The 23,074-nt window shown below is 29.2% G+C and overlaps 1 protein-coding gene across 3 annotated transcripts in view; it reads right to left on the reverse strand.

The window, feature by feature from the left end:
• The window catches only part of unc-13, a 915,368-nt gene that overhangs the window by 160,822 nt on the left and 731,472 nt on the right, over nt 1–23,074 (reverse strand). For all 3 annotated transcript variants that reach the window (XM_075371044.1, XM_075371036.1, XM_075371027.1), the window contains exon 6: nt 8,235–8,355. In XM_075371044.1, the coding sequence (XP_075227159.1) occupies nt 8,235–8,355 (121 nt within the window). The remainder of the gene's footprint in view (nt 1–8,234; nt 8,356–23,074) is intronic.

Below are 23,074 nucleotides of genomic sequence, written 5' to 3' on the forward strand. Positions count from 1 at the left end.
TTCATTCCAATATCTCTTTTCATTCTCATGCTACGCATATATGTGCAAAATTTATCAGTCTCTTATTGACAACACTGAAACCAATAACTTAACTGATGAAGAGACATTTGAAAAAATTCTTGAGCTTTTAAAAAAGATTCTCTTAAACTTAATTCTTTGTAATTTGAGGCTTCTTAATTTTCTTAAAAGAGATAATAATGTACTTGTTTGGGGGACATATTTCGCACAATCTTCTTAACTAGGACAGCATTACAATTCTAATGAAATAGAGATTGTTTATAAATTCCTGTAAAATGTGTTTGAAAGCCTTCCTTCTTCACAATGAAAATGATAAATCATCAATCCCTCTGCTTACACAGCCAAAATGAAGGGGACATTACAATATGAAATTTTTGCTGAAGATAATACAATAGGAAAAGTATTCTTGAACTTGTAAGGAGACCTAAAGGTGATAGTTATTTTATTAGGACTGAAGCTCAGTTATACTAAGTATTGTTGTTACTTATGGCAAATATGACAGTAGAGACAGGAAAAACCACAACAAAAATATGGCCAAAGAAAGTAGTATCACAGCTGAGCAGAAAAATGTTATTTGTCAAACTCTTGTGAATTCAAAGAATGTATATCTTTTACAATTAGGTATAAAACTTGATTTAATGAAAACATTTTTCAAAGCAATAGATCTTAATGGCAAAAGTTTCTTGTACCTTAACAGCAAGTTTCCCATGATCAGTGAGGCAAAAGTCAAAGAAGAAATATTTGTTGGACCACAGATACATAAGTCAACGTAGGATTCCTACTTTCAGAGAAGTTTGAATTAATCTGAGAAAGCAGCATGGGTATCATATAAAAATACTGTTAAATCATTCCTAGATGAAAAGAAGTTTGAGAAGTATGTAGAATTGATGAGTGAGGTTCTAACACTATAAAAACTGGGATATAATATGCCTCTAAAAATACATATGTTGTATTAATATTTGGGCTTTTTATCTCTATCTGGGTGATGTAGTGATGAGCGTAATGAATGCTTTCATCAGGATATGTCAATGATGGAAATAACTAACAGGGAAAATGGAACCTGAATATGGTTGACAATTACTGCTAGAGACTGGAAAGGAACATTCCAGAGAATGAATGTAGAAAAATCTAAAGAAAAGCAGATAATAGGTATGATAATATCATATAGGCCACTGATTCCCAAACTGTGTGTGGCAGCGCCCCGGAGAGCCAGAGCCTCTAAACAGGGGCATCGTGAAATATTGTAAAAGCTTCACAATTAATTGAACCAACACATTTATAACACTGATAGGCAACATTTTTTTTTATTCTTAAGTGTGATACCATTTCTTGAATTGTTTTATTGCACCCATTACAGATCTGTAAAAAAAAATTTTTCTAGCACCCTTAGTTTTAAATAAATTACACTTCAAAAAAAATTAAGGGAAAGTATGGTTAAAATCTGTAAAATTTATCATTTTGCATGGCCATACCTGTGCTAGAATGATTTCACTGATGATTTTCTTTTATTTTAGCCTCAGGCACATTCCGAATAATTGTCCAACAGTAATCAGCTAGCATGTTAGTATTCTATTTCCCTTTATAGCGGCTTTCCATCAATGAAATGTCTTGGTGGAAATGTTCACCGTGTTTGTCACTTACATTTTTGAGGTTGTCTGGGAAAATATCCAGATGTGAGTGGAGGAAACGTAAAAGACATATTACATCCCATAGCTCTGTATGAAGTAAGAAGTTGATTAACAATATCATGGTAATTGTCGGATTTTTGTTTGCTGAGAAAATTTTTGCAAACCTCTTTAAATGAGGCCCAAGCTGCACTTTCTATATTATTTAACATCGAGTTATATTCATCATCTTTGACCCTCTCTCTTATTTGAGGACCAACAAATATTTCTTTTTTAATTTTTCCTTCACTTACATTCAGAAATTTCTGCCTGATGTACAAAAATCCAGGATTATCCTTCTTTACTGCTTTTACAAAATTTTTCATTAGTCCTAGCTTGATATGGAGATGGGATAAAAATTTTTTTTGGGTTCAACTAAGGGCTTATGAATAATAATTTTCCCATTTCAAGATAAGTTGTCTCGTTTCTTCCACTCTTTGGTAACATAATATTTATCCTTAGCTTGGCTGTCCCATTTGCAAAGAAAACACATGTACTTAGTATAGCCTAACTGCATGCCTATCAAAATAGCTATAACTTTCAAAACACCACATATGTTCCGGCTATGATTTTATAATTTTTTTTTTCAAAAAATCTTTCATCAAATTGTATGTCTCTTTCAAATTAATACCATAAGTGATTGGTATCGAAGGATATTTGTTACCGTTGTGTAGTAGAACCACTTTTAAACTATACTTGAATGAATCTATGAAAAGGCACCAGTCCTCAGGTTTATGAACTTGTCCTAAGTGCAACATAAGCTCATCAATATGCAATAAACCAAATTATTTTTATCAATAAAGTACTGAGAAAGTTCTTTTTGTCGGCTTTGAAAGCCTGAAATTTTTATATATTTTTTAAGTAAATTCCAACCTTGCAGTCTTGATTCTAACAGTTAAGCTTGAGTTTTTGATAAATTTAAATCCCTAATCTAGTCATTTAACTCACCTTATGGTGTATGATGTGGTTTATTGGAAGATAATTCAAAATCAAAACCATTGTTATCTTCTTCAGTGCTGCCTGATTCTTCATCACTGTTTTCGAAACATACATTCACAGGTGGTTCAGGAACTGGAATAATTTCACTGTGAGGTACAGGCCTGATTGCAGATTGCAATGAAGGATATTAAACAGTACATTATTTTTTTCAGAAATTTCAGACACACTTGTTAAACAAAAGTAACAATCAGTTACATGATCCTTTGGTTCACGCCAAACCATAGGTATACCAAATGGCAAAGCCTTCCGTGTACCTTTCAGCTATCCTCTTAAATATACAGAACAATTAGTGCATACTATGTTATGAGTCCACGTCTTATCATGATCACCAATTTTATAGTGAAAGTACAAATGATATGCTTTTTTAATTAAAGTTGTAATGTTTTCTTCATTTGATTTTACGGTAAACTCACCATATACATAACAAAAGGCATCCCCATCATTTACACAATTTCAAGGCATTATGACACTGCACTGTTAACAAAGTAAAGACAGCAATAAGACTAAACAAAATTAATTCATTCCTAAATCCAGTGTTTAATACAAACAACACAGCTGTGCTTTCAGCTACATGTTTTGTCCTGCACAGACATGATTAATCTTGTCCATGAAGACTCACACTTCAGAATTAGATATGTCATAATATGTGACTATAATATGATATAATTCTTTGTCTATAATTGTTTGTTTATTGCTTATAGATTATGTTAACAAAGTTAAACAATAAAAAATGAGCTAACAAAATACAGTATAGGAGCTTAAAAAGCTCACGATTCATTGAAAAATGAAAAAAATCCTTTAATTAAAATTTAAAAATTTTTCAGAAATGGTGAGTGATAGAAATATTCTGAGTTCATATTCATTTTCAGCATCAAAAAACAGATTAAAATCGTTTATCGCATGTTAGGAAAAAAAATTATGTTTATCAGTGTAATTATCAATTTAATGTTAAAGTAAAAAAAATGAAGATTCATGAGTTTTATTTACTTTTATCTCTAACTTACAAGTATTCATACTTTTACTTAGGGTAGGGCACCATGGAAAAATTTTAATTGAAAAAGGGTGCCGTTAATCGGAAAAGTTTGGGAACCACTGCAGTAGGCAATATAATTCCTTAAAAACCAGGCTTTCTTTAAACCCATGTTAATAAAAAACCCTGACCTCCACTCAGTTTTAATTTTCAGATATGAAATCAGTGCAAAATAGCTATAAAACAAAAAAACATTGCTATAAAACAGAAAGAATATTCTATTTTTGTAGAACAATAATTTTTTTTTCAAAATTGAATGTATTTTTTATATTATATTACAAGTTAAATTTAAGTTAAACTTAGACAAAAATACTCATTATTCTCAAGAAAAAAGAATCTGTATCAAAGTCTTATATTAGAAAATTATTTTTCATTCGAAGATCAAAGAATTTAAAAAGATTTTTTTTTTAACTTCTTGTACACTTCACACATGTGATATGCACAAACCCGAGTGCAGGCTTTTCTAACTGTTGTAGAAGAGGCTAAAAAAAATTCTGTTTTTTTTAAAATCATTTTTATCTATTAATGTCAGTTTTAAGGTAAGCGTGACCACCCTATTCCTATAATGTCAATTTGGCAATATTTATGTTCCTTTTTCTCCTGATGGTTAGACAAACTTTTTACCACTGACTCTATATAGTTTTATACAAATTCGCTTACCAAATTGACTAAGTTGGTGAAATATTTACAGATTTAAATTTTGTTGTATGAAAATTTTAACTTTTTAAGTGAAAAATAATTTTTAACTTTTTTTTAATGAAGATATATTCATGAATTTGGTACCAGAAGTAAAATACCCTCTGTAAAGTCCTGTAAAAAATTTTGGCTACTTAGCTATGATAGCTTTTGAAGAAAAGGAATACAGGTTAAAAAATCACGATTCTGGTAAATGCAGTTTAAAAGTAAATAAAAGCACTTCCTTTCTTTTTCCTGTTTAGCCTCCGGTAACTACCGTTTAGATAATACTTCAGAGGATGAATGAGGATGATATGTATGAGTGTGAATGAAGTGTAGTCTTGTACATTCTCAGTTCGACCATACCTGAGATGTGTGGTTAATTGAAACCCAACCACCAAAGAACACCGGTATCCGATCTAGTATTCAAAATAAAAGCACTTACTTGGTTAAAAATGTCCTGGGCCATAATCTGGATCCAACTCTCCCTTTTTTGAGTCTTCTTTTTTCTTTTCCTGTGTTCTTACTATTCTTTTGGTCATTATAGGCTCCATCACTGAAACTTCAGCTTTCTTCTTTTGTACCGCAACTATTCTCCGTAGCACCAAAATTACATTTTTTTCACTATATTTAAAATTTAATTTTTGTAAAATCTTTATTTGGCTACAAAATCCATCATTAAACACCAACACTGAATCATAAACTCCTATTTTAAAAGTATCTAACACAACAAAATAGTTTTTGGAATTTTTGACCACACTATATGATTAAAACTCTCATTCAGATTTTGTGTGCAGTAGTGTAAGCATTTCTTTAGCAACTCTGATTTTGACAGATCATTATAAATTGGCTTAATTTTTCAGCAATAGCCACTGCTGAGCGGTGTTTTATGCTTATATCTTACACCTAAAGCAACTTCTTTATTATACTTGCACCAGGAGTTGGCATCCTTCGAACAAAAGAAATGTTGTGGTTCTCTGTCAGTTGACGTCTCATGAAAATACGATCTCCAAATATTTTTTCTCATTTCCTCAATGGTGTCACATTCCCTGATTGGCAATAGTATGACTGAATTCTACCTATTTTGCAAAACATAAGCCTGTTCTTACTGCTAATGAGTTTACCATCTGCCAGACGCTGCCCTTTCATGTCTTTTTTTTTTAATTTGCACAGCCTACAGCCCATATTCTTTTGTATGTGCCCAACTCATTCAAGTTTTTCTATGATTACATCATTCTCATAAGGGTTATCCTCTACCACTTTTTGGAAATCCTTACTGTCCCTGTCTCCTAGATATTCAACATACATTACATTTCTTTCTGTACTACTTCTAGAAACTTCAACATTCCAACAACAACCTCCACGCTATGCTTGTCCTTTATAATTTTTGGTGCAGTTATATTCCTGTGCATTCTGAGTTACATATTCCTGACAGTAATTGCTCAATACACTAACATCAAGCATTTTACTAGTATCAAAATAAGTTACACTCACAAATCCACTGAGTGAAGTGTGACCTCTCTTCTGCCACGAGCCATGCTTAGATATCTTGAATTATTGTTTACAGATACAGCTTCCTCAGTGGCTCCTATCACACTCTCTTCTACACAACATTTTCAATCAATTTTGTATAAGCATGAAGTTTTGTTGGCCATGAGGGAACAAAATACCTTACAGGGATTCGACCCCTTGCCAATAGTTTTCATAGCATACACAAAACGCAAGTTTATATTATATTTATGCTCTTTGTTTTATCTGAATTCATAAATTCAATCAATTACACTTACCACAAAATAATAAAATACTTTTGGCCAAACCAACACCTTTCTTATCAGAATAAATCAAGTTTACACGGTCATTTTCATAACAATATTTATAACAAATTTTTTTAAACTTACTCAATAAATTAATATCAAATATTCAACATCCATCACCTGATCCTTTAAAACTTCTGTAACAATCTAAATTCAGTTTCTTTTTCAAAGAACTACTAGGCTTATATACAACTGGTGGCAGCTAATTCGGTGTTAACAGGTAGGTACATAAAAGAGTTACAGGATTACTCTTTTATGTAATGGTTTCTTCTAAACTTTGTAAGCCTTTCAGATTTCGGCATTTTGTACAAACATTTGTTATATAAAACTTCACGATACACAACAACAATTTTACTGATTACAAACTTGCCACATAAAAACAAAAGAGAAATTTACAATATAACCTTACAGGATAGTAATGTGTAAGTAAACAAACAGCAACAGTTGTCATGTGTTGTAACCAACAACTGTATAAAAAATAAAAGTATGTTACTAAGTCTCTCACAGAAATGTAGAAAAATATCAGAAAAATTTTGAGCTTGAAACAAAAGAATTTCAGGCCTAAACAACATTTCACAAAAATATTTATATTTTCCGTATTTTTTATTGTATAAGTAAAATATTTACATGGAATGCTACAAAAATAAATGTATAATCACATGGTGCAAAATTAAAAAACCCGATATTTTTCGATTTTGATGGTCACAATTACCTTAAGCAGTGCTGCTAATATTAATAGTTGCTAATTAACTTCTAAATTAATTCCAAAATTGCCTTAAGAAAAATGTCGATGTAATATGAAACTGAGTCTTTTAAAGTGTGGTCACATTTATCATGCTGTTCAACAGCTATATGTGCTGCATATATACAAAACTGCACCCAGAAATATTTGTTTTGATTTAATAGATCCAAATATTGTTTTTTGGTATTTAGTTTTTACCCCATTATTTGATGAAGTCTATAATCTTTTCTTTTTGTACTTTGTTGTACTTTCTACTTTCTTTTTCATATTTATTTCATATTTCCAAAAAAGTATTTTAATTTAAATTTAATTTTGTTTTTATAGTAGTTACAATTTTAGGAAACATTGTTTATTATTTATTTCATTATTTCAGCTACTTGGAGGTCATTTTGAATAGACAAAGAAAAAGGAATAAATAAATCAAAGAGAGTGTTCATATATTTTGTGGTATATACCTTATTTTTTTAGTTTTACATTATTTATTTTGTAATAGTTTTGTTTTTACACTTTTACTTTTTATGGTGATAACAATAAAAATAAAATGTTTACTTATTCATTTTACTTCAATCTAATTTTAATTAATAAAAATTGTTAAGTTAAAAAACTTTAAAAGGAGCTAAATACTTTCACAACATATCTGGAATAAGTATCAAGGAGCTGGCAGAAACTATCTTGGAATTAAAAATGTTTATGTAAGAGCCTTCATTATACCAATTTAATCTTGGCTATACTCAGTACTGAAGGAGTATTGGGATTAATGTTTTAATTTTTTTGTAGAATGGAACTGTTTCCTTGAGCCCCTTGATTAGTGTACCTTTGAGTATTTAGCATATGGAAGTTATTTGTCAAAGGAAAAACTAAACTCACTGGAATGCAGAATTCAATTGAACACATTAAGTAAAGAAATTTTTTTTAATACTTCCACATTTTACCATGCTGTCTGTAAGTAATTTTTTAGATATAATATTGATAAATTGTGATAAAGAAATATAATATATCAAAGCTTTATAGATGAAATTTAACATTAAGTGTTATTAAATTAATTACATGTGTTTGATCCTAGTAACATGTAAATTAATAATGTAACAATTAATTCCCATTTTATACTTGAAATTTTTGTCACAATTTCATATCAATATCTATGAGAAAATGCTTATGTAGCAATAAGTTATTAACAACTAAGAGGAAATAAAAAATATCTTAAAATAAAAAAATAAAACTGAAGGATATGTATTATTCTGTGACTTGAAAAAAAACATGTACTGTACATGTATACAGATTCTTAAACATACCTTATAAGTTCAAAAATTTCTGGTTTTTCTATCTCTCTTTGTTTCATTCGATCTTTCATTGCTGTGATGATACTATTAGCTTTGTCTTCTGCTCCATGTTTTGAACTTTTTTCAGCAGCTCCTAAAATATTATCAGAATAGAAAAAACTTATAAGCATGTAAAACTAATAAATAAATTAAACAGAATATTAAATGATGACAAAACAAACTACGTTAATTAAATACATAAATTTCACTTGTTTTTACAAATACTAAATCATCCTCTAAAGTAATAGACATGCATTAAATAATAATACAAAAACAAAGAATAATCATCATATCATTTCCAATATTAATCCATAAATTATACAGTAATAAAAAGAGATTATTATTTCAGAGTTTCATGCTAAAAATACTTCAAGAAAAAGTTAAAAACCAAACAAATAATTTTGTGCGCAGCATCCTACCATTAAGACACTAGTGGTAGCTGTGGTATGATTTCACCACTAACACATGCATTTTGTTTATGACCCTAATTTGTTCAAACAAAAAATTGAAACAGTATCATTAAAAAGAGGAATTGTATAAATGTAAAATAGTAATGCAAAATATTATTTTAATTTTTCCTGATGTTCATGTTATGACTTTTAAGATGGCTATGAATGCATTTTGTAATAATTAGATGAGCAGCATGAATGAGTGAATATTTGCAATCAAAGTTTATAATAAAATATTTTTTTCCAATTAACTCATTTTTCATACTCATTCACTCAATGCATCTTCATCAAAAAGATAATAATTACTTTCTGCACATAATTCCTTCTCAAGAGATGCTGCAGGTACATTATAAACTGAAATATGCATTAGTAGACATACTATAAAAATAATTGTGATGTTTGCTCAAGTTTTGTTCTTTATAATAAAAATAAAAAGAGATATTTTCATATAAACAGACAGGACATTACTTATTATTATTACTCCAGCTTATTAGCACATTGTTATCATTAATATCATCATATCATTAAATACATAAGTTACCTTTGTCAATTAATAAAACAATATTTAAATATGATGAAGTGGAGAATCTGGAGTTGAGTTTGAATTTGATTCAATATCTCAGAATTTAAAATATGATGTTTATTTTTGAATATTAATACACTGACTGGTGATATTAAAGTGCTATCAAGCTGATCAGTAATTATCATAGGTACTATTTTGGTCATTTATTATAAAAATACTTATTTTTTTCTTTTTAATGATAAATAAAGCAGCAGATATAAAATATTTGTGTACGTTAATAATAATATTTGAAACTTGAAATACAGTATTAAATTAACAGAACTCTTCAATTGAGAAGCATCCTTCAATCATTAGATTATCTTCAGTTTTGATTTTTAATTTACATATAAATTATTATTACGTATTATAGTAAAACTGTGTTTGTTAGTGAAGTTTGTTTCTGCAATTATATGTAAATTATAATTAAAAAAAGGCTGAAGATGTTTAAGAATTATAATGTACCTCTCAGCTGGTAGTTCTGTTCATTTGATACTTCTTTCTTATTCCTGTTTAGCTTCAGGGAATCACTGTCAGGTATTACTTCAGAAGATGATATTTATGAGTGTAAGTGAAGTGTAATCTTGACAGTCTCAAGTCGACCATTTTTGAAATGTGTGGTTGATTGAAACCTAACCACCAAAGAACAACAATATCCACGACCTAGTATTCAAATCCATATAAAAGCCTTTACTAGGACTTGATGCTGGAACTCTCGACTTTGAAATCTGCTGATTTGCAAAGACACATTCACCACTAGACTAACCCGGTGGGTTTGTTCATATAATACTGTATTTAGTAGTTCATTTATTACTTTTGTTATTAATAATCAGTAAAATGTAGTGGATAAAATGTTAAAATTATATTGTATATTTATTGGGTGTTTTTGAGGAAGAGGAAGGGTAGTAAATAGTGAATCTACCCAGAATAAGTTTGAATACAAAGATTTTAATGTGTATTTTATATATTTTTCACTAGTTGGTTGATTAGTGTTTGAGTATTAATTACTGTATTTCCTTGTGGGTACTCCTCCTACCTGACAATATTTTATAAATGATGAGTCTGATTATTGTTTTAATTCAAAACAGAATTGCGTCAACACAATTGTGCAGGTTTAAATTTAGGTGTTTACTGGCAGGAATTTTTAAATATGTATGGTGTCCCAAAATTAACAGAGGATTTAAATTTACAAATGAACTTTTATTTATGCATGAATTACCAAAGTTGTGACATACTTTGAAAGAGTAAGCACTTCGATTAAATACAGAAAATAATATCGAGCAAATGTTCTCCACGTCTCATATGACACTGGTGCAATCTTTTGACAAAATTGGTAATCAAATTTTCATAGACTTGTGATTGAATTGTTTTGATAACACATCGGTTTTCTTCTTTAAGTTCAGAAATTGTTGGTATGTGTTTGCTGTAAACCTTGGATTTTACAAATCCTCAGAGATAAAAGTCACATGGTGTAAGATTGTATGACATTGGTGGGTCCATTATGATCACTGTTGTGCAAAATTAGCTGACAGTGAAATTTCTGCTGGAACAACTAAATGGTTTTGCATGCTGTATGAAGCATGACACCATCCTGCTGAAAAAAACATCCCATCAATATCAAAGCCAAAGTCCATGGCTTCCAACTGAGGCCACAAAAATGCTGTTATCTCGCAGTAACACAATTGACACTTACTGCACTTCCAAACTTGTTTTTGAAGAAGTATGGTGGTGGAATAATTCCACCACACAGACACTTGTTGAGAATAAATCAGCTTTTCTTCAATGACATGAGGATCTTCTGTGATCCAAATGACCAAATATTTTCCACCCAAAAATACCATGTAATTTGTGCACAGTTTCATCATAACACTCTCTGTATTTGTAATATGTTTTCACAATAGTTATGTGCTCCTGCATTGCATATTTCTCTATCATGACTAACTCACTACTAACCGGAATGTGATTACTACATGTGCTTCAGAGAGTGTTGTCAACACAACAGGAAAGAATGGCGTGCAATTTAAAACTTGCGTTAATTTTGAGATATCCTACAGTAGAATTAGTACAATATATTTCTCCCTGTAACTGCTTAATATTCACTTGGTGTAAGACCATTACAATTCTTTTTTAAATTGTAACTGTAATTACAATATTAATTTGTAATGTGGTCATGTGTGGGTGTGGTTTAGTCCTATAACATTGAAAATAAAAAACTAAAATGAAAAAGGTATATTATTATGAAATTAGCAGGTCTGTTCTGGAACATAACAGTACATTGTAATACAAAGGTAATAGATTGAGTAATTAACTGTAAAAAGTTTCCTGAAGTTTAGAAAAATTGTTGGATGTTTTGTTAATTGCTCAAATATGATCAGAAAATTAGAGCTTTTTTATATTCTATATGGTACTTCCAGGTATTAAATCTGTTTTAACTTACATATTTAAAATTGTGTATATGATAGATAAAATTCTCTCTTCATGATAAGTAAAGTTTCTGATATAACATTGAAGAATAGAAGTATTTTAGAGATCGTTATGTATTCTGTCTACACATGGTTGAATTATTGATGCTGTCCAATAAAATGAAGAATGAACTGATGTATTTTATTAATAACTATGTACTTATGTATAAAATGTAAAATAATTAAAATTAAATCAATATTATGTGTATGAAAGCAAATGCAGGATTAAATTGGCAGTATGTAAAATTAAAATTAATAACAACTTTAAAAGAACTAATAAGCAACCAATAAATTCCATTCAGCGTTCATACAGTAAAATAATATTAACAACATTAATAATAATAGCAATGGAAAATATAATAATGTCTAGGAATTTATGATAAATAGCTTATCACATTTTACTTTTCATATGCTAGATATAAGGTTTAATTCAGGGAAGAAAAGGCTCAAATGTGAAAAGAAATTAAGATAAAATTTAATCAGAATAGTCTACTGTAAAATAAGTTTAAGGAATTGATTGACTACATTATAACAAAATTTCAGATATTTTAATTCTAAAGAATGTAAGAGTTTATAATACAAAGTAGGCACAAACATTTTATCAGTGGCTTTTATAATCACCAAATTCTTGCTTCAGAATCTATAGTTTGGTTTTAAAAAATATTACTTATTTTAGAGCCCTTTCTTAAACTGCTGAATAAACCTGGTAAATTATTATAGCAATTTAAAGTAAAACAAACAACAATTTCAAAATAAAGAACTAGTATTCTAGTTAATAAAAATTTTATAATATAATAAATGCAAAGTGTATTTGCATCACCAGTTGGCAGAGATCACAATGTCCAACGTGTACAGCAAAATGATGGATTATTATAGATTTTTGCTCTAGAATGACTTACCATTAAATAACATGAATTGAAATTATTTTTCACCCTATTTGAAGTACGCAGTATTTTTTGATCTTGTACAGATTATTTTTCAGAATTTTTTATCTTTTTGAAAAACTTTTTTTTAATATTTTATTCTGGTGATGGTATAAATTTTGATATATTTAAAATTAAGAGCGGCTGAACTTAAAGGTACTGCACTTAAATGGTTTAATGTTATTTAAAAACTGGGAAATATTTATTGAAGTTAAAGATAGGTTGTAAAAAATGAAATTAAAGCAGGCATTTCAGAATTTCTTGCAGTGGAATGAGACATCACTCAAAGTAGTCTTGGGTCTGGTTTTAATTCCAATTACATCAACGAACTGGGAAAGTAGTTATTACTGTACGCGTGATGACCTATATCTAAACAGGTACTGTTCGCCAACAATGAGAATAGAGCTCTAAAGAAAACAATAGCAGCGAGCTAGTATCGCAACTGAAAACATTATCCAACAATAATATAAAACCGACTGCTATTATTTATTAATTACTCTATGTAAACTATTTTCTTTTATTTAATTTTAATTTCTTTCTTCATTCTAATTTCGTAATTTAAAAAAATTATTTGTATTTACATAATTATTATAACATATGAAATATATCTTATGCGTTTAATTAGATAAAATTTAAACCATTGATAAATAAAATTTAATGACATCGTTAGTTGAAATAAAATAATTTAAATGTAAGTAATGACTTTTTAAATCAGTAAATTTAAGAAATTTAATCTACCCAACAACTTTCATCCATATAAAATATTGTTCGGCCTTCACTCCAAAATTTTTTAATTTGTCGAAGGTATTCAGCCCTCCAATTTACAATATCTTCCCTTTCAATAAGAACTTTTCATTTTTTATTGCATGTTTTCCACTTAAATCCCATTTCATGCAATACCTTTCTTAAACTTTCTTTCCCTCACAGAAATTGTTTTTTTCTCTCTAACAATTAAAAGTTTTTTTACAAAATGGAACGCTTCGTTCTTGCAGGTAATAGTCTGAAATAGTATTTCTAATTACGCACCTATCAGAATCATTTACGGTCCCATTGAGAGAATCAGGATGTTTTCTGTGTTTTCCTGGTGTAGAAAGCTGCTCACTCTTTTTATATTCAGCTTGTATTTTATAAATTGTTTGTTTTGAAACACCTGAATAATAAGAGATCTTTCGGAAGCCTTTTTTAGCGGTAAAGAAAATTTGTTGTTTTTGGCTTCTGCATCGCAGATGTTAATTTCTCTGGAAAATAACATTTCTGTTGAGCTTATGTATAGTAGTGCCTTTTTTATGAAGAGACATTTTTAAAATGGGCTATAATAAAAAAACAAAAAAAAAATGAATACGGTCTTACAAAATGAAACAGAAATTTATATACCCACGACAAATCACAACAAACTCCAAAAAATTTGTTTTCTAATTAAAATTGTACGTAAATTGCAAATGTAAACTGTACTGCACTGCGCTAAATGTAAACTGTACGCAATCGGAAATGAACTGAACAGTCAATTTCTGTACCATAGGCATATATTTATTATTAGTATTGGTAGGCCTAATCATTATCGTGTTATTTTTATTGTTATTCATCCAAACAACTATGTGTATGTATGAATAATATAAACCAATTATGACATTAGTTACTAGCCGGTACTTGTTACTAGAGTTTTAATTTATTATTTTAGTGTTTGTACATACATATTAATATCCCAAATGAGCTGTACATGATATTTAATGAATTTGTTTACTGTAACATTGCAGAAGAATACGAAATGCATTTTAATCTATATTTATGTGTAAGTAATTTTTTTATTTTGTTCAGATAATTCAACATTTTTTATATTTACAATTTAGGAATATATATTATTATGTATTTTCAGAACATGTGTTGATCAAAAGTAATGAAATATTAAAGTAATAAAGCAGTTATCCAAAGTTGTTGATCACAAACAATGCTTTTATTGTGGATATTACGTACATGTGTGTGAGAGAAACAGATAGGTGAAGGGAACAGCTACAAAGGGGACTGTTACTTCCCTCCGCATGCCTCATACCGCAACTCTACTCTCATGTTGGCTAAACAGTACTGTTTGTTAATCGATTTTTAACTGTTAGAAATAGATAAGTATTAATAATCTTTTAATCAAATATGAAGTTACTTAAAATAAGGAGAGATCTCCATAAAATTTGAGAGGGGAAATGTAAAAAAGCTCATAAAGTTATAAAATAATTATGGCTTTTGAAAATTAAATGTTTTAAACCTGTATAAGTTTATAACCTGTATAAGTTTTGTTTCAATTTTTTTATTGTTACTTACAGTTCTAGAAAGTGGTAGCACAACCTACTTTGAAAGCTATATTTCCAGGCAAAGGACTGATTTGTAACAACATTAATGAATCAATTCTGATTTTTCTTCAACATTTAATTAGCAGCACTACAGTTTCAAAAATACAATAAGTACTACAATAAATAATTTACTGCTAACTGGATTAGAATATCTGAGAAAAAGCCATTCATGACTAAATAAAATATTATATAAAATAATTTCATTAGTTGTACACACGTTTTTTTATTAGGAAGATAAAATACCTTCTAATTCCAAAAAAAACTATTTTGTTCAGAAATCTGTGATAATCCTTCCTTTTAACATATTTATTAAACATTTAATGTATTAAAAAGTGGTCTGAATTATTTTATTTATATCTGTTGCCATTAAAAGAATATATGTCTAAGTAATACCACAAAGACTAGTTTGATTCCAAAAAATACTTACATCAGCTGCTAGATAAAGTCTAAGTAGCATTAGTGAATAGTATCAAGCCAAGAATTATGTATTCAAATTTTGTTCCTTCACCCCTCTAAAGTATGCATAGGCAGATGATTACTGTACTATTCAGCTAAAAAAGTATGTGTCAACAATTACCCATTGTATACATATTATATTTATTTTCCTAATGTATATACTCAATCTGTTCAACTAGTGAACAATAAGCAATCCCCTTCATGGTACAATGCCAATGTTGGATGCTATGTATGACATGCAAATGTGGTATAGTCTTGTACAGACTCAGGCTGACCATTCCTGAGAAGTGTGGATAATTGAACCCCAATAATCAAAGTACACTGGTATTCACTGTCTAGTATTCAAATAAACTTTTATTAGGATTTCAACCTCAGAACCTCGACTTTGAAAATCAGCTGTTAAACGACTGATTTATGATGACAAGTTAACCACTATTATATGCATGTGAAATACAAAAAGTAATCTGTTCAATAATCTACCTCAATAAAATATACTATTTGTAAAAATCTTTGTAACCTATTCAACAACATAATTAATTATGTTAATTAATAATAACTTTGTGTAACATAATTTTTATGTTTATTTATTATATATATATATATACAGTATCATTAATACAGGTGCAATTAACCACAACAACCAGAACAATGAAGAGTACAGTAAAGGAAAAGAAAGAATAAGAAAATAGAAAGTAACATGTCATAAAATGTGGTCATTTTTAACAGTCATTATACATTTATTGACACTGACTTGTAGATAGTTGTTAGGTTGATAAGTTAAATTCTTTGTTGTAAATAAGTTTTTTCTACATTGATTATTGTTAGTAATAAGCACTAATGAATTTGTCATATGAAGTGACATGCTATGTCAGAAATGTAATAAAAGTATGTTTGTCTGGAGTTTTAATTATTAAAATAGTGTTTTATTTAATTTATACATCTTTGCTCTAAAGCAGTGATTCTCAACCTTTTTACCTCCATGACCACCAAAAAGTAAAAAAAAAATATATAATGAATTTTCACAACCCCTCAACCCCAATGAAACCTAATTAAAACTATTTAGCTGCATTGATAGCATTAGCTGCATTGATAGCAGCAGCTATGAACATGCACGTAAAAGGTGTACAATCATGAGCAATTTACAGATTTCAACTTGAAGTGTGCATGCTCCTTATAATTTGGTCTGCTTGCGTAATGTTCACTGTAAGACTGTTATGTTCTAATATGCATATGATACATTGTGCTCTCAGCAGTATAAAAGAGGTATAAGGGATTGCAGAACGTCTGTTTATTTTGAATGTGAAGCGTGCATCTGGTGCCTTTATTTAAATTTCTAAAAGTCTATTTTCATTGAAAGTGTTAATAATTTAGTTTTCACTTGTTTAGTGTGCAATTAACAATGTAATTGTTTTTTCCTTTTTTTTCAATTAGATTCTTATGCAAAATGGATAAATTTGTGAAAAAAAGAATTGAGCCATTTACATCCACTGAATCAATTGGTAAAAAGACAAGAGTGTACAATGACAATTTTCTAAATTACGGTTTTACCCCACTGGATGGAAAGCCAAAGTTTGTTGTTGGCTTTCAAGTCCTCTCTGATGAAAGCATAAAGCCAATAAAATTAATTTGACACTTGGAAACTAAACATTCTGATCATAAAAGCAAACCCTTATAATTTTTTAAAAGAACATTACATACTTTGAGAAATCAACAAGCTTCTATTTGTAAATCAAGCCATACTGATAAAAGTACACTTGAAGCATCTTGTCTGAAGAGTAGCTAAAGTGTCCAAATCCCACACAATTGCAGAAAACCTTGTATTGCCTGATGCAATTGATATGGTCAGTGTTTTAATAGATGTGACAGAAGCAAAAAAATTCCACTTTCTAATGACACAGTATCAAGGTGAATCGATGACATGGTGCTGATGTTCGTGATCAGATTAGTCAGCAGGTGAGTTCAAGTGAATTTTTTAGTATTCAGTTTGATGAATCAGCAGATGTGGCAAAGATTTCTCAGTTCTTATGTTTTGTGAGATATGAATGTAATAGGGACAGATCAGTTAAAGAAAATATGTTGTTTTGCAAATCAATTCCTGATTATGCAAAAAACAATGTCTTTTGATGTTTTTTATGAAGTTATTAAAAGATATATTATAGATTGGGCAAAATGTATTCCAGTATGTAATGATTCTGCAAAAGCAATAAGAGGAAAGAACAGTGAAATTCTGAAAAAAATTAAAAGATCGTCTCCCAGCAAGGGCGGAATGGATACACTGCTTCCTTCACAGACATGCTCTTGCCACAAAATCTCAAACAAATTCTTTGTAAAATTGTAAAAATGGTTAATTTTCTTACGAAACTGACCATTAGAGAATAGGCTTTATGCAGTAAAATGGACAAAAAGAAAAAAATCTCTTCTTTTCCTACAGAAGTCAGATGGTTATCGATGGGGAAAGTGTTTACCCGATTATTGGAATTGCAAGATGAATAAATAATACCTTTCCAGGATAAACAAATGTCATTCTCAAAGTTTTCACAGAATGATGAGTATATGTTGCTGTTGTCATACTTTGCTGATATATTTTCATAATTTATGACTTGAATTTAAATTTATTCAGACATGATAAAACATTTTATAAATGATAGACAAAGTTCATGCTTTCATTGAAAAGCTTGATATCTGGATTATTCGCTTTCAAAGTAAAAATTCACTCACTTCCGATTAAACTGAGAAACATTTGGGTGAAGAAGACATTATTATTCACCACAGTGTGGATAGCATTTGTGTAAGTTAAAAATTTAGTTAGCAGAGTATTTCCTGGAAGATAAAAATGATTCCTCGAAAAAATGAATACTGAATTCGTTTAGTGAAAACGTTGCAGCTACTAAGTTTCCAGTTGAGATTTACAACCAGCTGATCAAAATGTCCACTGATAAATGTTACAACTACAGCTCACATCTGAAGATTTAGATACATCTTGGCTTGGTTGTTGAAGTGAATATGGGAATTTAGTCACTGAAGCATTGAAAATATTAATCCCTTTCATGCCATATTTTATCTCTGTGAAAAGGTTTTTCATCTATGTTTGGGCTAAAAACTAAATATAGGAATCGTCTTTTATCACTTGAAAATAATTTATTTTTGTGTTTTTCTAACATAGATCCACATATCACGACACTTTTAAATGAAAACAACTTAACTATCTCATTAATTTATTTTCTTTACGTATGTACTCATAAATGTTGGCTAGATCTGGGGCTAAATAAATGTTGGCTAGATCTCTAGAGGGAGGGAGACAAAACCCAAAAACTGTTTTTGTGGTTTATGGGCAATTGAGCGGAAAAGATATAACTTATTATTTTATTTACCACTAGCTGAAAAATATAGAATTTAATTGAGTCAGATTGTATCACCAGATTCAGCTATGGGAATGGCCAAGCTTCAAAAATGTTATACATTAAAAGCGGCAGAAATTGATTATGAGTTCCTATGAAGGCAGTTCTCACATATTTTTAGAATATAGGAGTCCATAGAGTGAAAAATTGAAAAAGGACTTTTATCACACTTTTCCAACAGTTCAAAGAATTGTTTGCAAAATTGGGATGCATCCTGTCTTCCAATAAATGGTAGGAAATAATGGATACAGATCCTGGTTTGTAAAAAGTTCTCATAGACAATCAATGATAGGAATCTTTGAGACAGGAAACCATACTAGTACAATAATATTGTGTCTCCAAAAAAAGAACTGGTATTTTAAGAATGAATAATGTTTTTGTTTTGCAGCACTCAGTATTGTTTTATTTTAAAACTTGTAGCAACAACAGTTAACTTTTCATTTACACATTTTGTCAGATAGTAGCATTAGACTGTTGCACAGGCCAAGATGTTATGAGCCTGGACTTCAGTACAATGGAGTTGGCACAAGAGAAAGCTCAGTGCATGTGCCGATTTGCAGAAACAAAATCAGTGACTGTCATAAAAAAAAATTATGAGCGAGTCTATCATAAAAATTTTTCTAGTGACAAAAGCATAGAAGTGGTATGAACAGTTTTTGGAATCCGAAAACGTTTTGAAAGAGCACTCACCAGATAGGACTAAAACAAGTACCGAAAACACAGAAAGAATTCGACTGTCCTCCCAATGAAGTCTGAAATATGTTCGTAGTATTGCAGTGTTAGTTTTCAACTAAACATTCCTGAAAACACTGTTTGTGATATTGTTCAGAAGCAACTAAAACAACTTCATGCATATAAACTGCAGTTACTGAAATTAAACCTAATGATAAGCCAAAAGAGTTAGTTTGTAATAACCATGTTTGATTTCATTTCAGCTGTGAAAACTATGTGCAGCACATTTTATTTCTGATGAAGTAATGTTTCATGTTCATGGAGTCATGAATTGTCATAGTTGCCGAGTATGGAGTTCAGAAAATCCATACGAATTGATGGGATTCATCCGCAACTACTTGAAAATGAATTTCTGATGTGGTATTATGCATAATCAAGTTTTTGGGCCTTTTTGTTTCTATGAGCAGGCTTATAAGCATAGTGTACTTGGACAGGTTAAAGAACTTTGTGTTTTTGCAAACTGAACATAATAAGGAGGGCCTAATCTTTCAATAGAATGATGGAGCCCACCCATATCATACAGAAGTTTTGTGGACTTGCTCAGTATCAGGTTCCCAGAAGGCTGGATTGGCAGAAAAACTCCCATCCCTTCGTCACTACTAAGTCTCAATTTTATGCTGATGGATTTCTTCTTTTGGAGCTACATAAAAAATATTGAACTCCAAGAAAAAATCTAATTACTTGACCATCTATGACAAAGAATAACAGGAGCCTTGGAAGCAATTCCTGCAGACATGTCCGCCATTGTGTGGAGTGAGCTGGATTATTGGTTTGACATCTTTAAGGCTGTAAAAGGTGATCTTATTGAGCTTCATTAAGAGGTAAAAATACTTTAAACTTTCTACTTTTGTGTAATAAAAGACACATTATTAATTCTAAATGTATAAAGTAAGTTTAATTTATATCTGTAGAGTTTTTTTTTCAGACACACTGCACAATCACTTATACTCAGGAGGACGTAGTTCACAGAAAGTCATCTTTTGCTAAATGGGTAGTCTGAAGTAAGTACAATAGCTAATATTGCTAATATCTTTTGGTGAAAAGGAGAGATAAAATTATACAACTAGGTCACAACAGTCTGAGGGCCTAGCCCCTCTTATATTTATGCAAATAGAAATAAGTATTGGAGCACAAAAATAATAAATAATATATTTCAGTTATGACAAGAAGCCTACGGGAAAATTACACTTTGATCTAATTCCAATCAGGGGATGTAGTCCCAAAAAATATATTACATTTAGTTCATTTTCCCAAAATGAACAGAATCCAACATAACAATGCAGCTGGTTTCATAATCCTAATATTATATTACGTAGTCTGCCTGTAATCATATTGAATATAAGGTTTAGAAATAAAATATCTGTATACACTAATATTTGTAAATCTATATCTTTTTATACATAATTTCATACTGCCTATTATGAAATATGTAACAGTGTTTATTACGATGTTGTTATAATTATAATATATAATTATTGTCATAATTATAAAAAATTCTATAATTCTTTTCTGTGGCAGTAAGAAAGATTTAATGAATTATTTTATATGAAAGGGTACAAGACAGTCGAAAAGGTCCTTAAGCAACAAAAGGAGGTCTTGGGAGGAGCAGAAGCTTATTAATGAATAAGATTACATTTGCAGGAAAACAAAATCGATAAATGATAAGGCACACCAGTAATAAATTAATGAAATAAAAATATTATACACATAATACATTACAGGCATTCATAAATTTACCATTTCTGATTTGATTTACTAAACATAAATGGACTGAATAAGGTATTTATTTATTTGTTTTATTCAAATATATTTATTATTCCAAATAGAGAAAATCCATTTGTATTTATTTGTAAATAATTTTAGAAACGCTTTCTTCGGGCATGTTATTTATTTAGACTAAATAGGTGGTAACTAATAACAGCAATATGATTAATGTTATAACAAAACCAGGAACTTATCAAGTAGACTGATGAAATATGCATTTACATACTTTATATTGATACTAATACGCAAATGTCTATTAAGTATTAATATAGATTTGCAGAGTCTGTTGTAGGCAGAGTAGTGAAATGAAGGTAGACCTGTGTTCACATTGTATTTTCAAACAGTATGTACTCTTCCTCTATTCATGTTATATTACTTCCCCTCCTTCTGCTTACCTTGAGTAATAACTGTTTATATTTATGTTATTACATTTATAATAATATGTGTAATTATATTACACTCTGGTAGGTTTGCATGTCAGTCTTAAGTTTTTTAGATTATGGTAATCTTCCTAGTATGCTGTATGAGAAAACTTCCTAAAATGAACTTGACAATGTATAATTTCTCAAAAGATAATGAAAAATGTTTACTGACATTTAAGTTAATGTTTATATAAAATGTTTACATTTATTTAGTAAAAAAAGTAAAGTTAAATTTGAAAAAATCAGCTGTTATGTGTAAATAAATATATATATATATTATCATCCATCTTTTAATTTATACTGCAGAAGTTGATTTATCTCTGTTTTTGTTTCATATACCTAACAGAGAAGTTTAATAATAAAATAGATTTCCATCATAAAAGAATCACAAAAAAATTAACCGACTATGTCTTTCTTGTTCTTTTTATCATTAAATATGTAGATGTGAATAAGCAACCAAACCAAAAGCTGAAAAAGATACAGAAAGTGGCTGAATATTTTCTTAGATACAGCACAATTATGTATGGAAGTAATATATAAACAACTATTCTTCAAGCACCTTTAAAAACGTTCACATATATTATATACCGGTATTTCTTGGCAGCTCATACTTTCTAAATAATTTAAATAGTTTTAGGGTAATGCTAGCATCATTTTTCTGCTTAAAAACTTTATTTATTTTACTTGTGATCCTAAAACTAGACCAAAGAAATTGTAATTTAAAAAAAATCTCCTAAAAAATTAAACATCAAAAATATGTATGAATAATTAATTTATGTAATAAATGTAAGTTAATGTGTATATATTCCAGTTCTGAGTGTATTGAGAGTAAGATGATAATAAAAATAAACAGGGTATAAATATGAAATGTAATTAAATGTTACGTGGTGAATTTCTTATAAATATATAATTTATGTTATCACACAGTTACTTATATTGTACTACATATAACTATATGCATTGCTATATTTTATTATAGAGTAGTATAATAATGCACAATAATAATAATAATAATAATAATAATAATAATAATAATAATAATAATAATAATAATAACAATAATAATATAATTAAATAGATACATTAATTAAACATGGGAAAAGCTAATAGTAATTATAAACTATATTAATAAAAATAGTAAATACTATACAACAATACACAACATTAACTATAAATAAACAACAAAGTAAATAAAAAAATTTTTTACAGCAATAAACACAGAACTGGATCATAACAGTACAGCTTTTTAATCATTACAAAAAACCAGCTAAATATCAAAATAAATTAATAGAACAAGATCTAATATAAT

This window comes from Lycorma delicatula, chromosome 1 (genome assembly GCF_047948215.1).
Source record: "Lycorma delicatula isolate Av1 chromosome 1, ASM4794821v1, whole genome shotgun sequence".
Taxonomy (NCBI): Eukaryota; Metazoa; Arthropoda; class Insecta; order Hemiptera; family Fulgoridae; genus Lycorma; species Lycorma delicatula.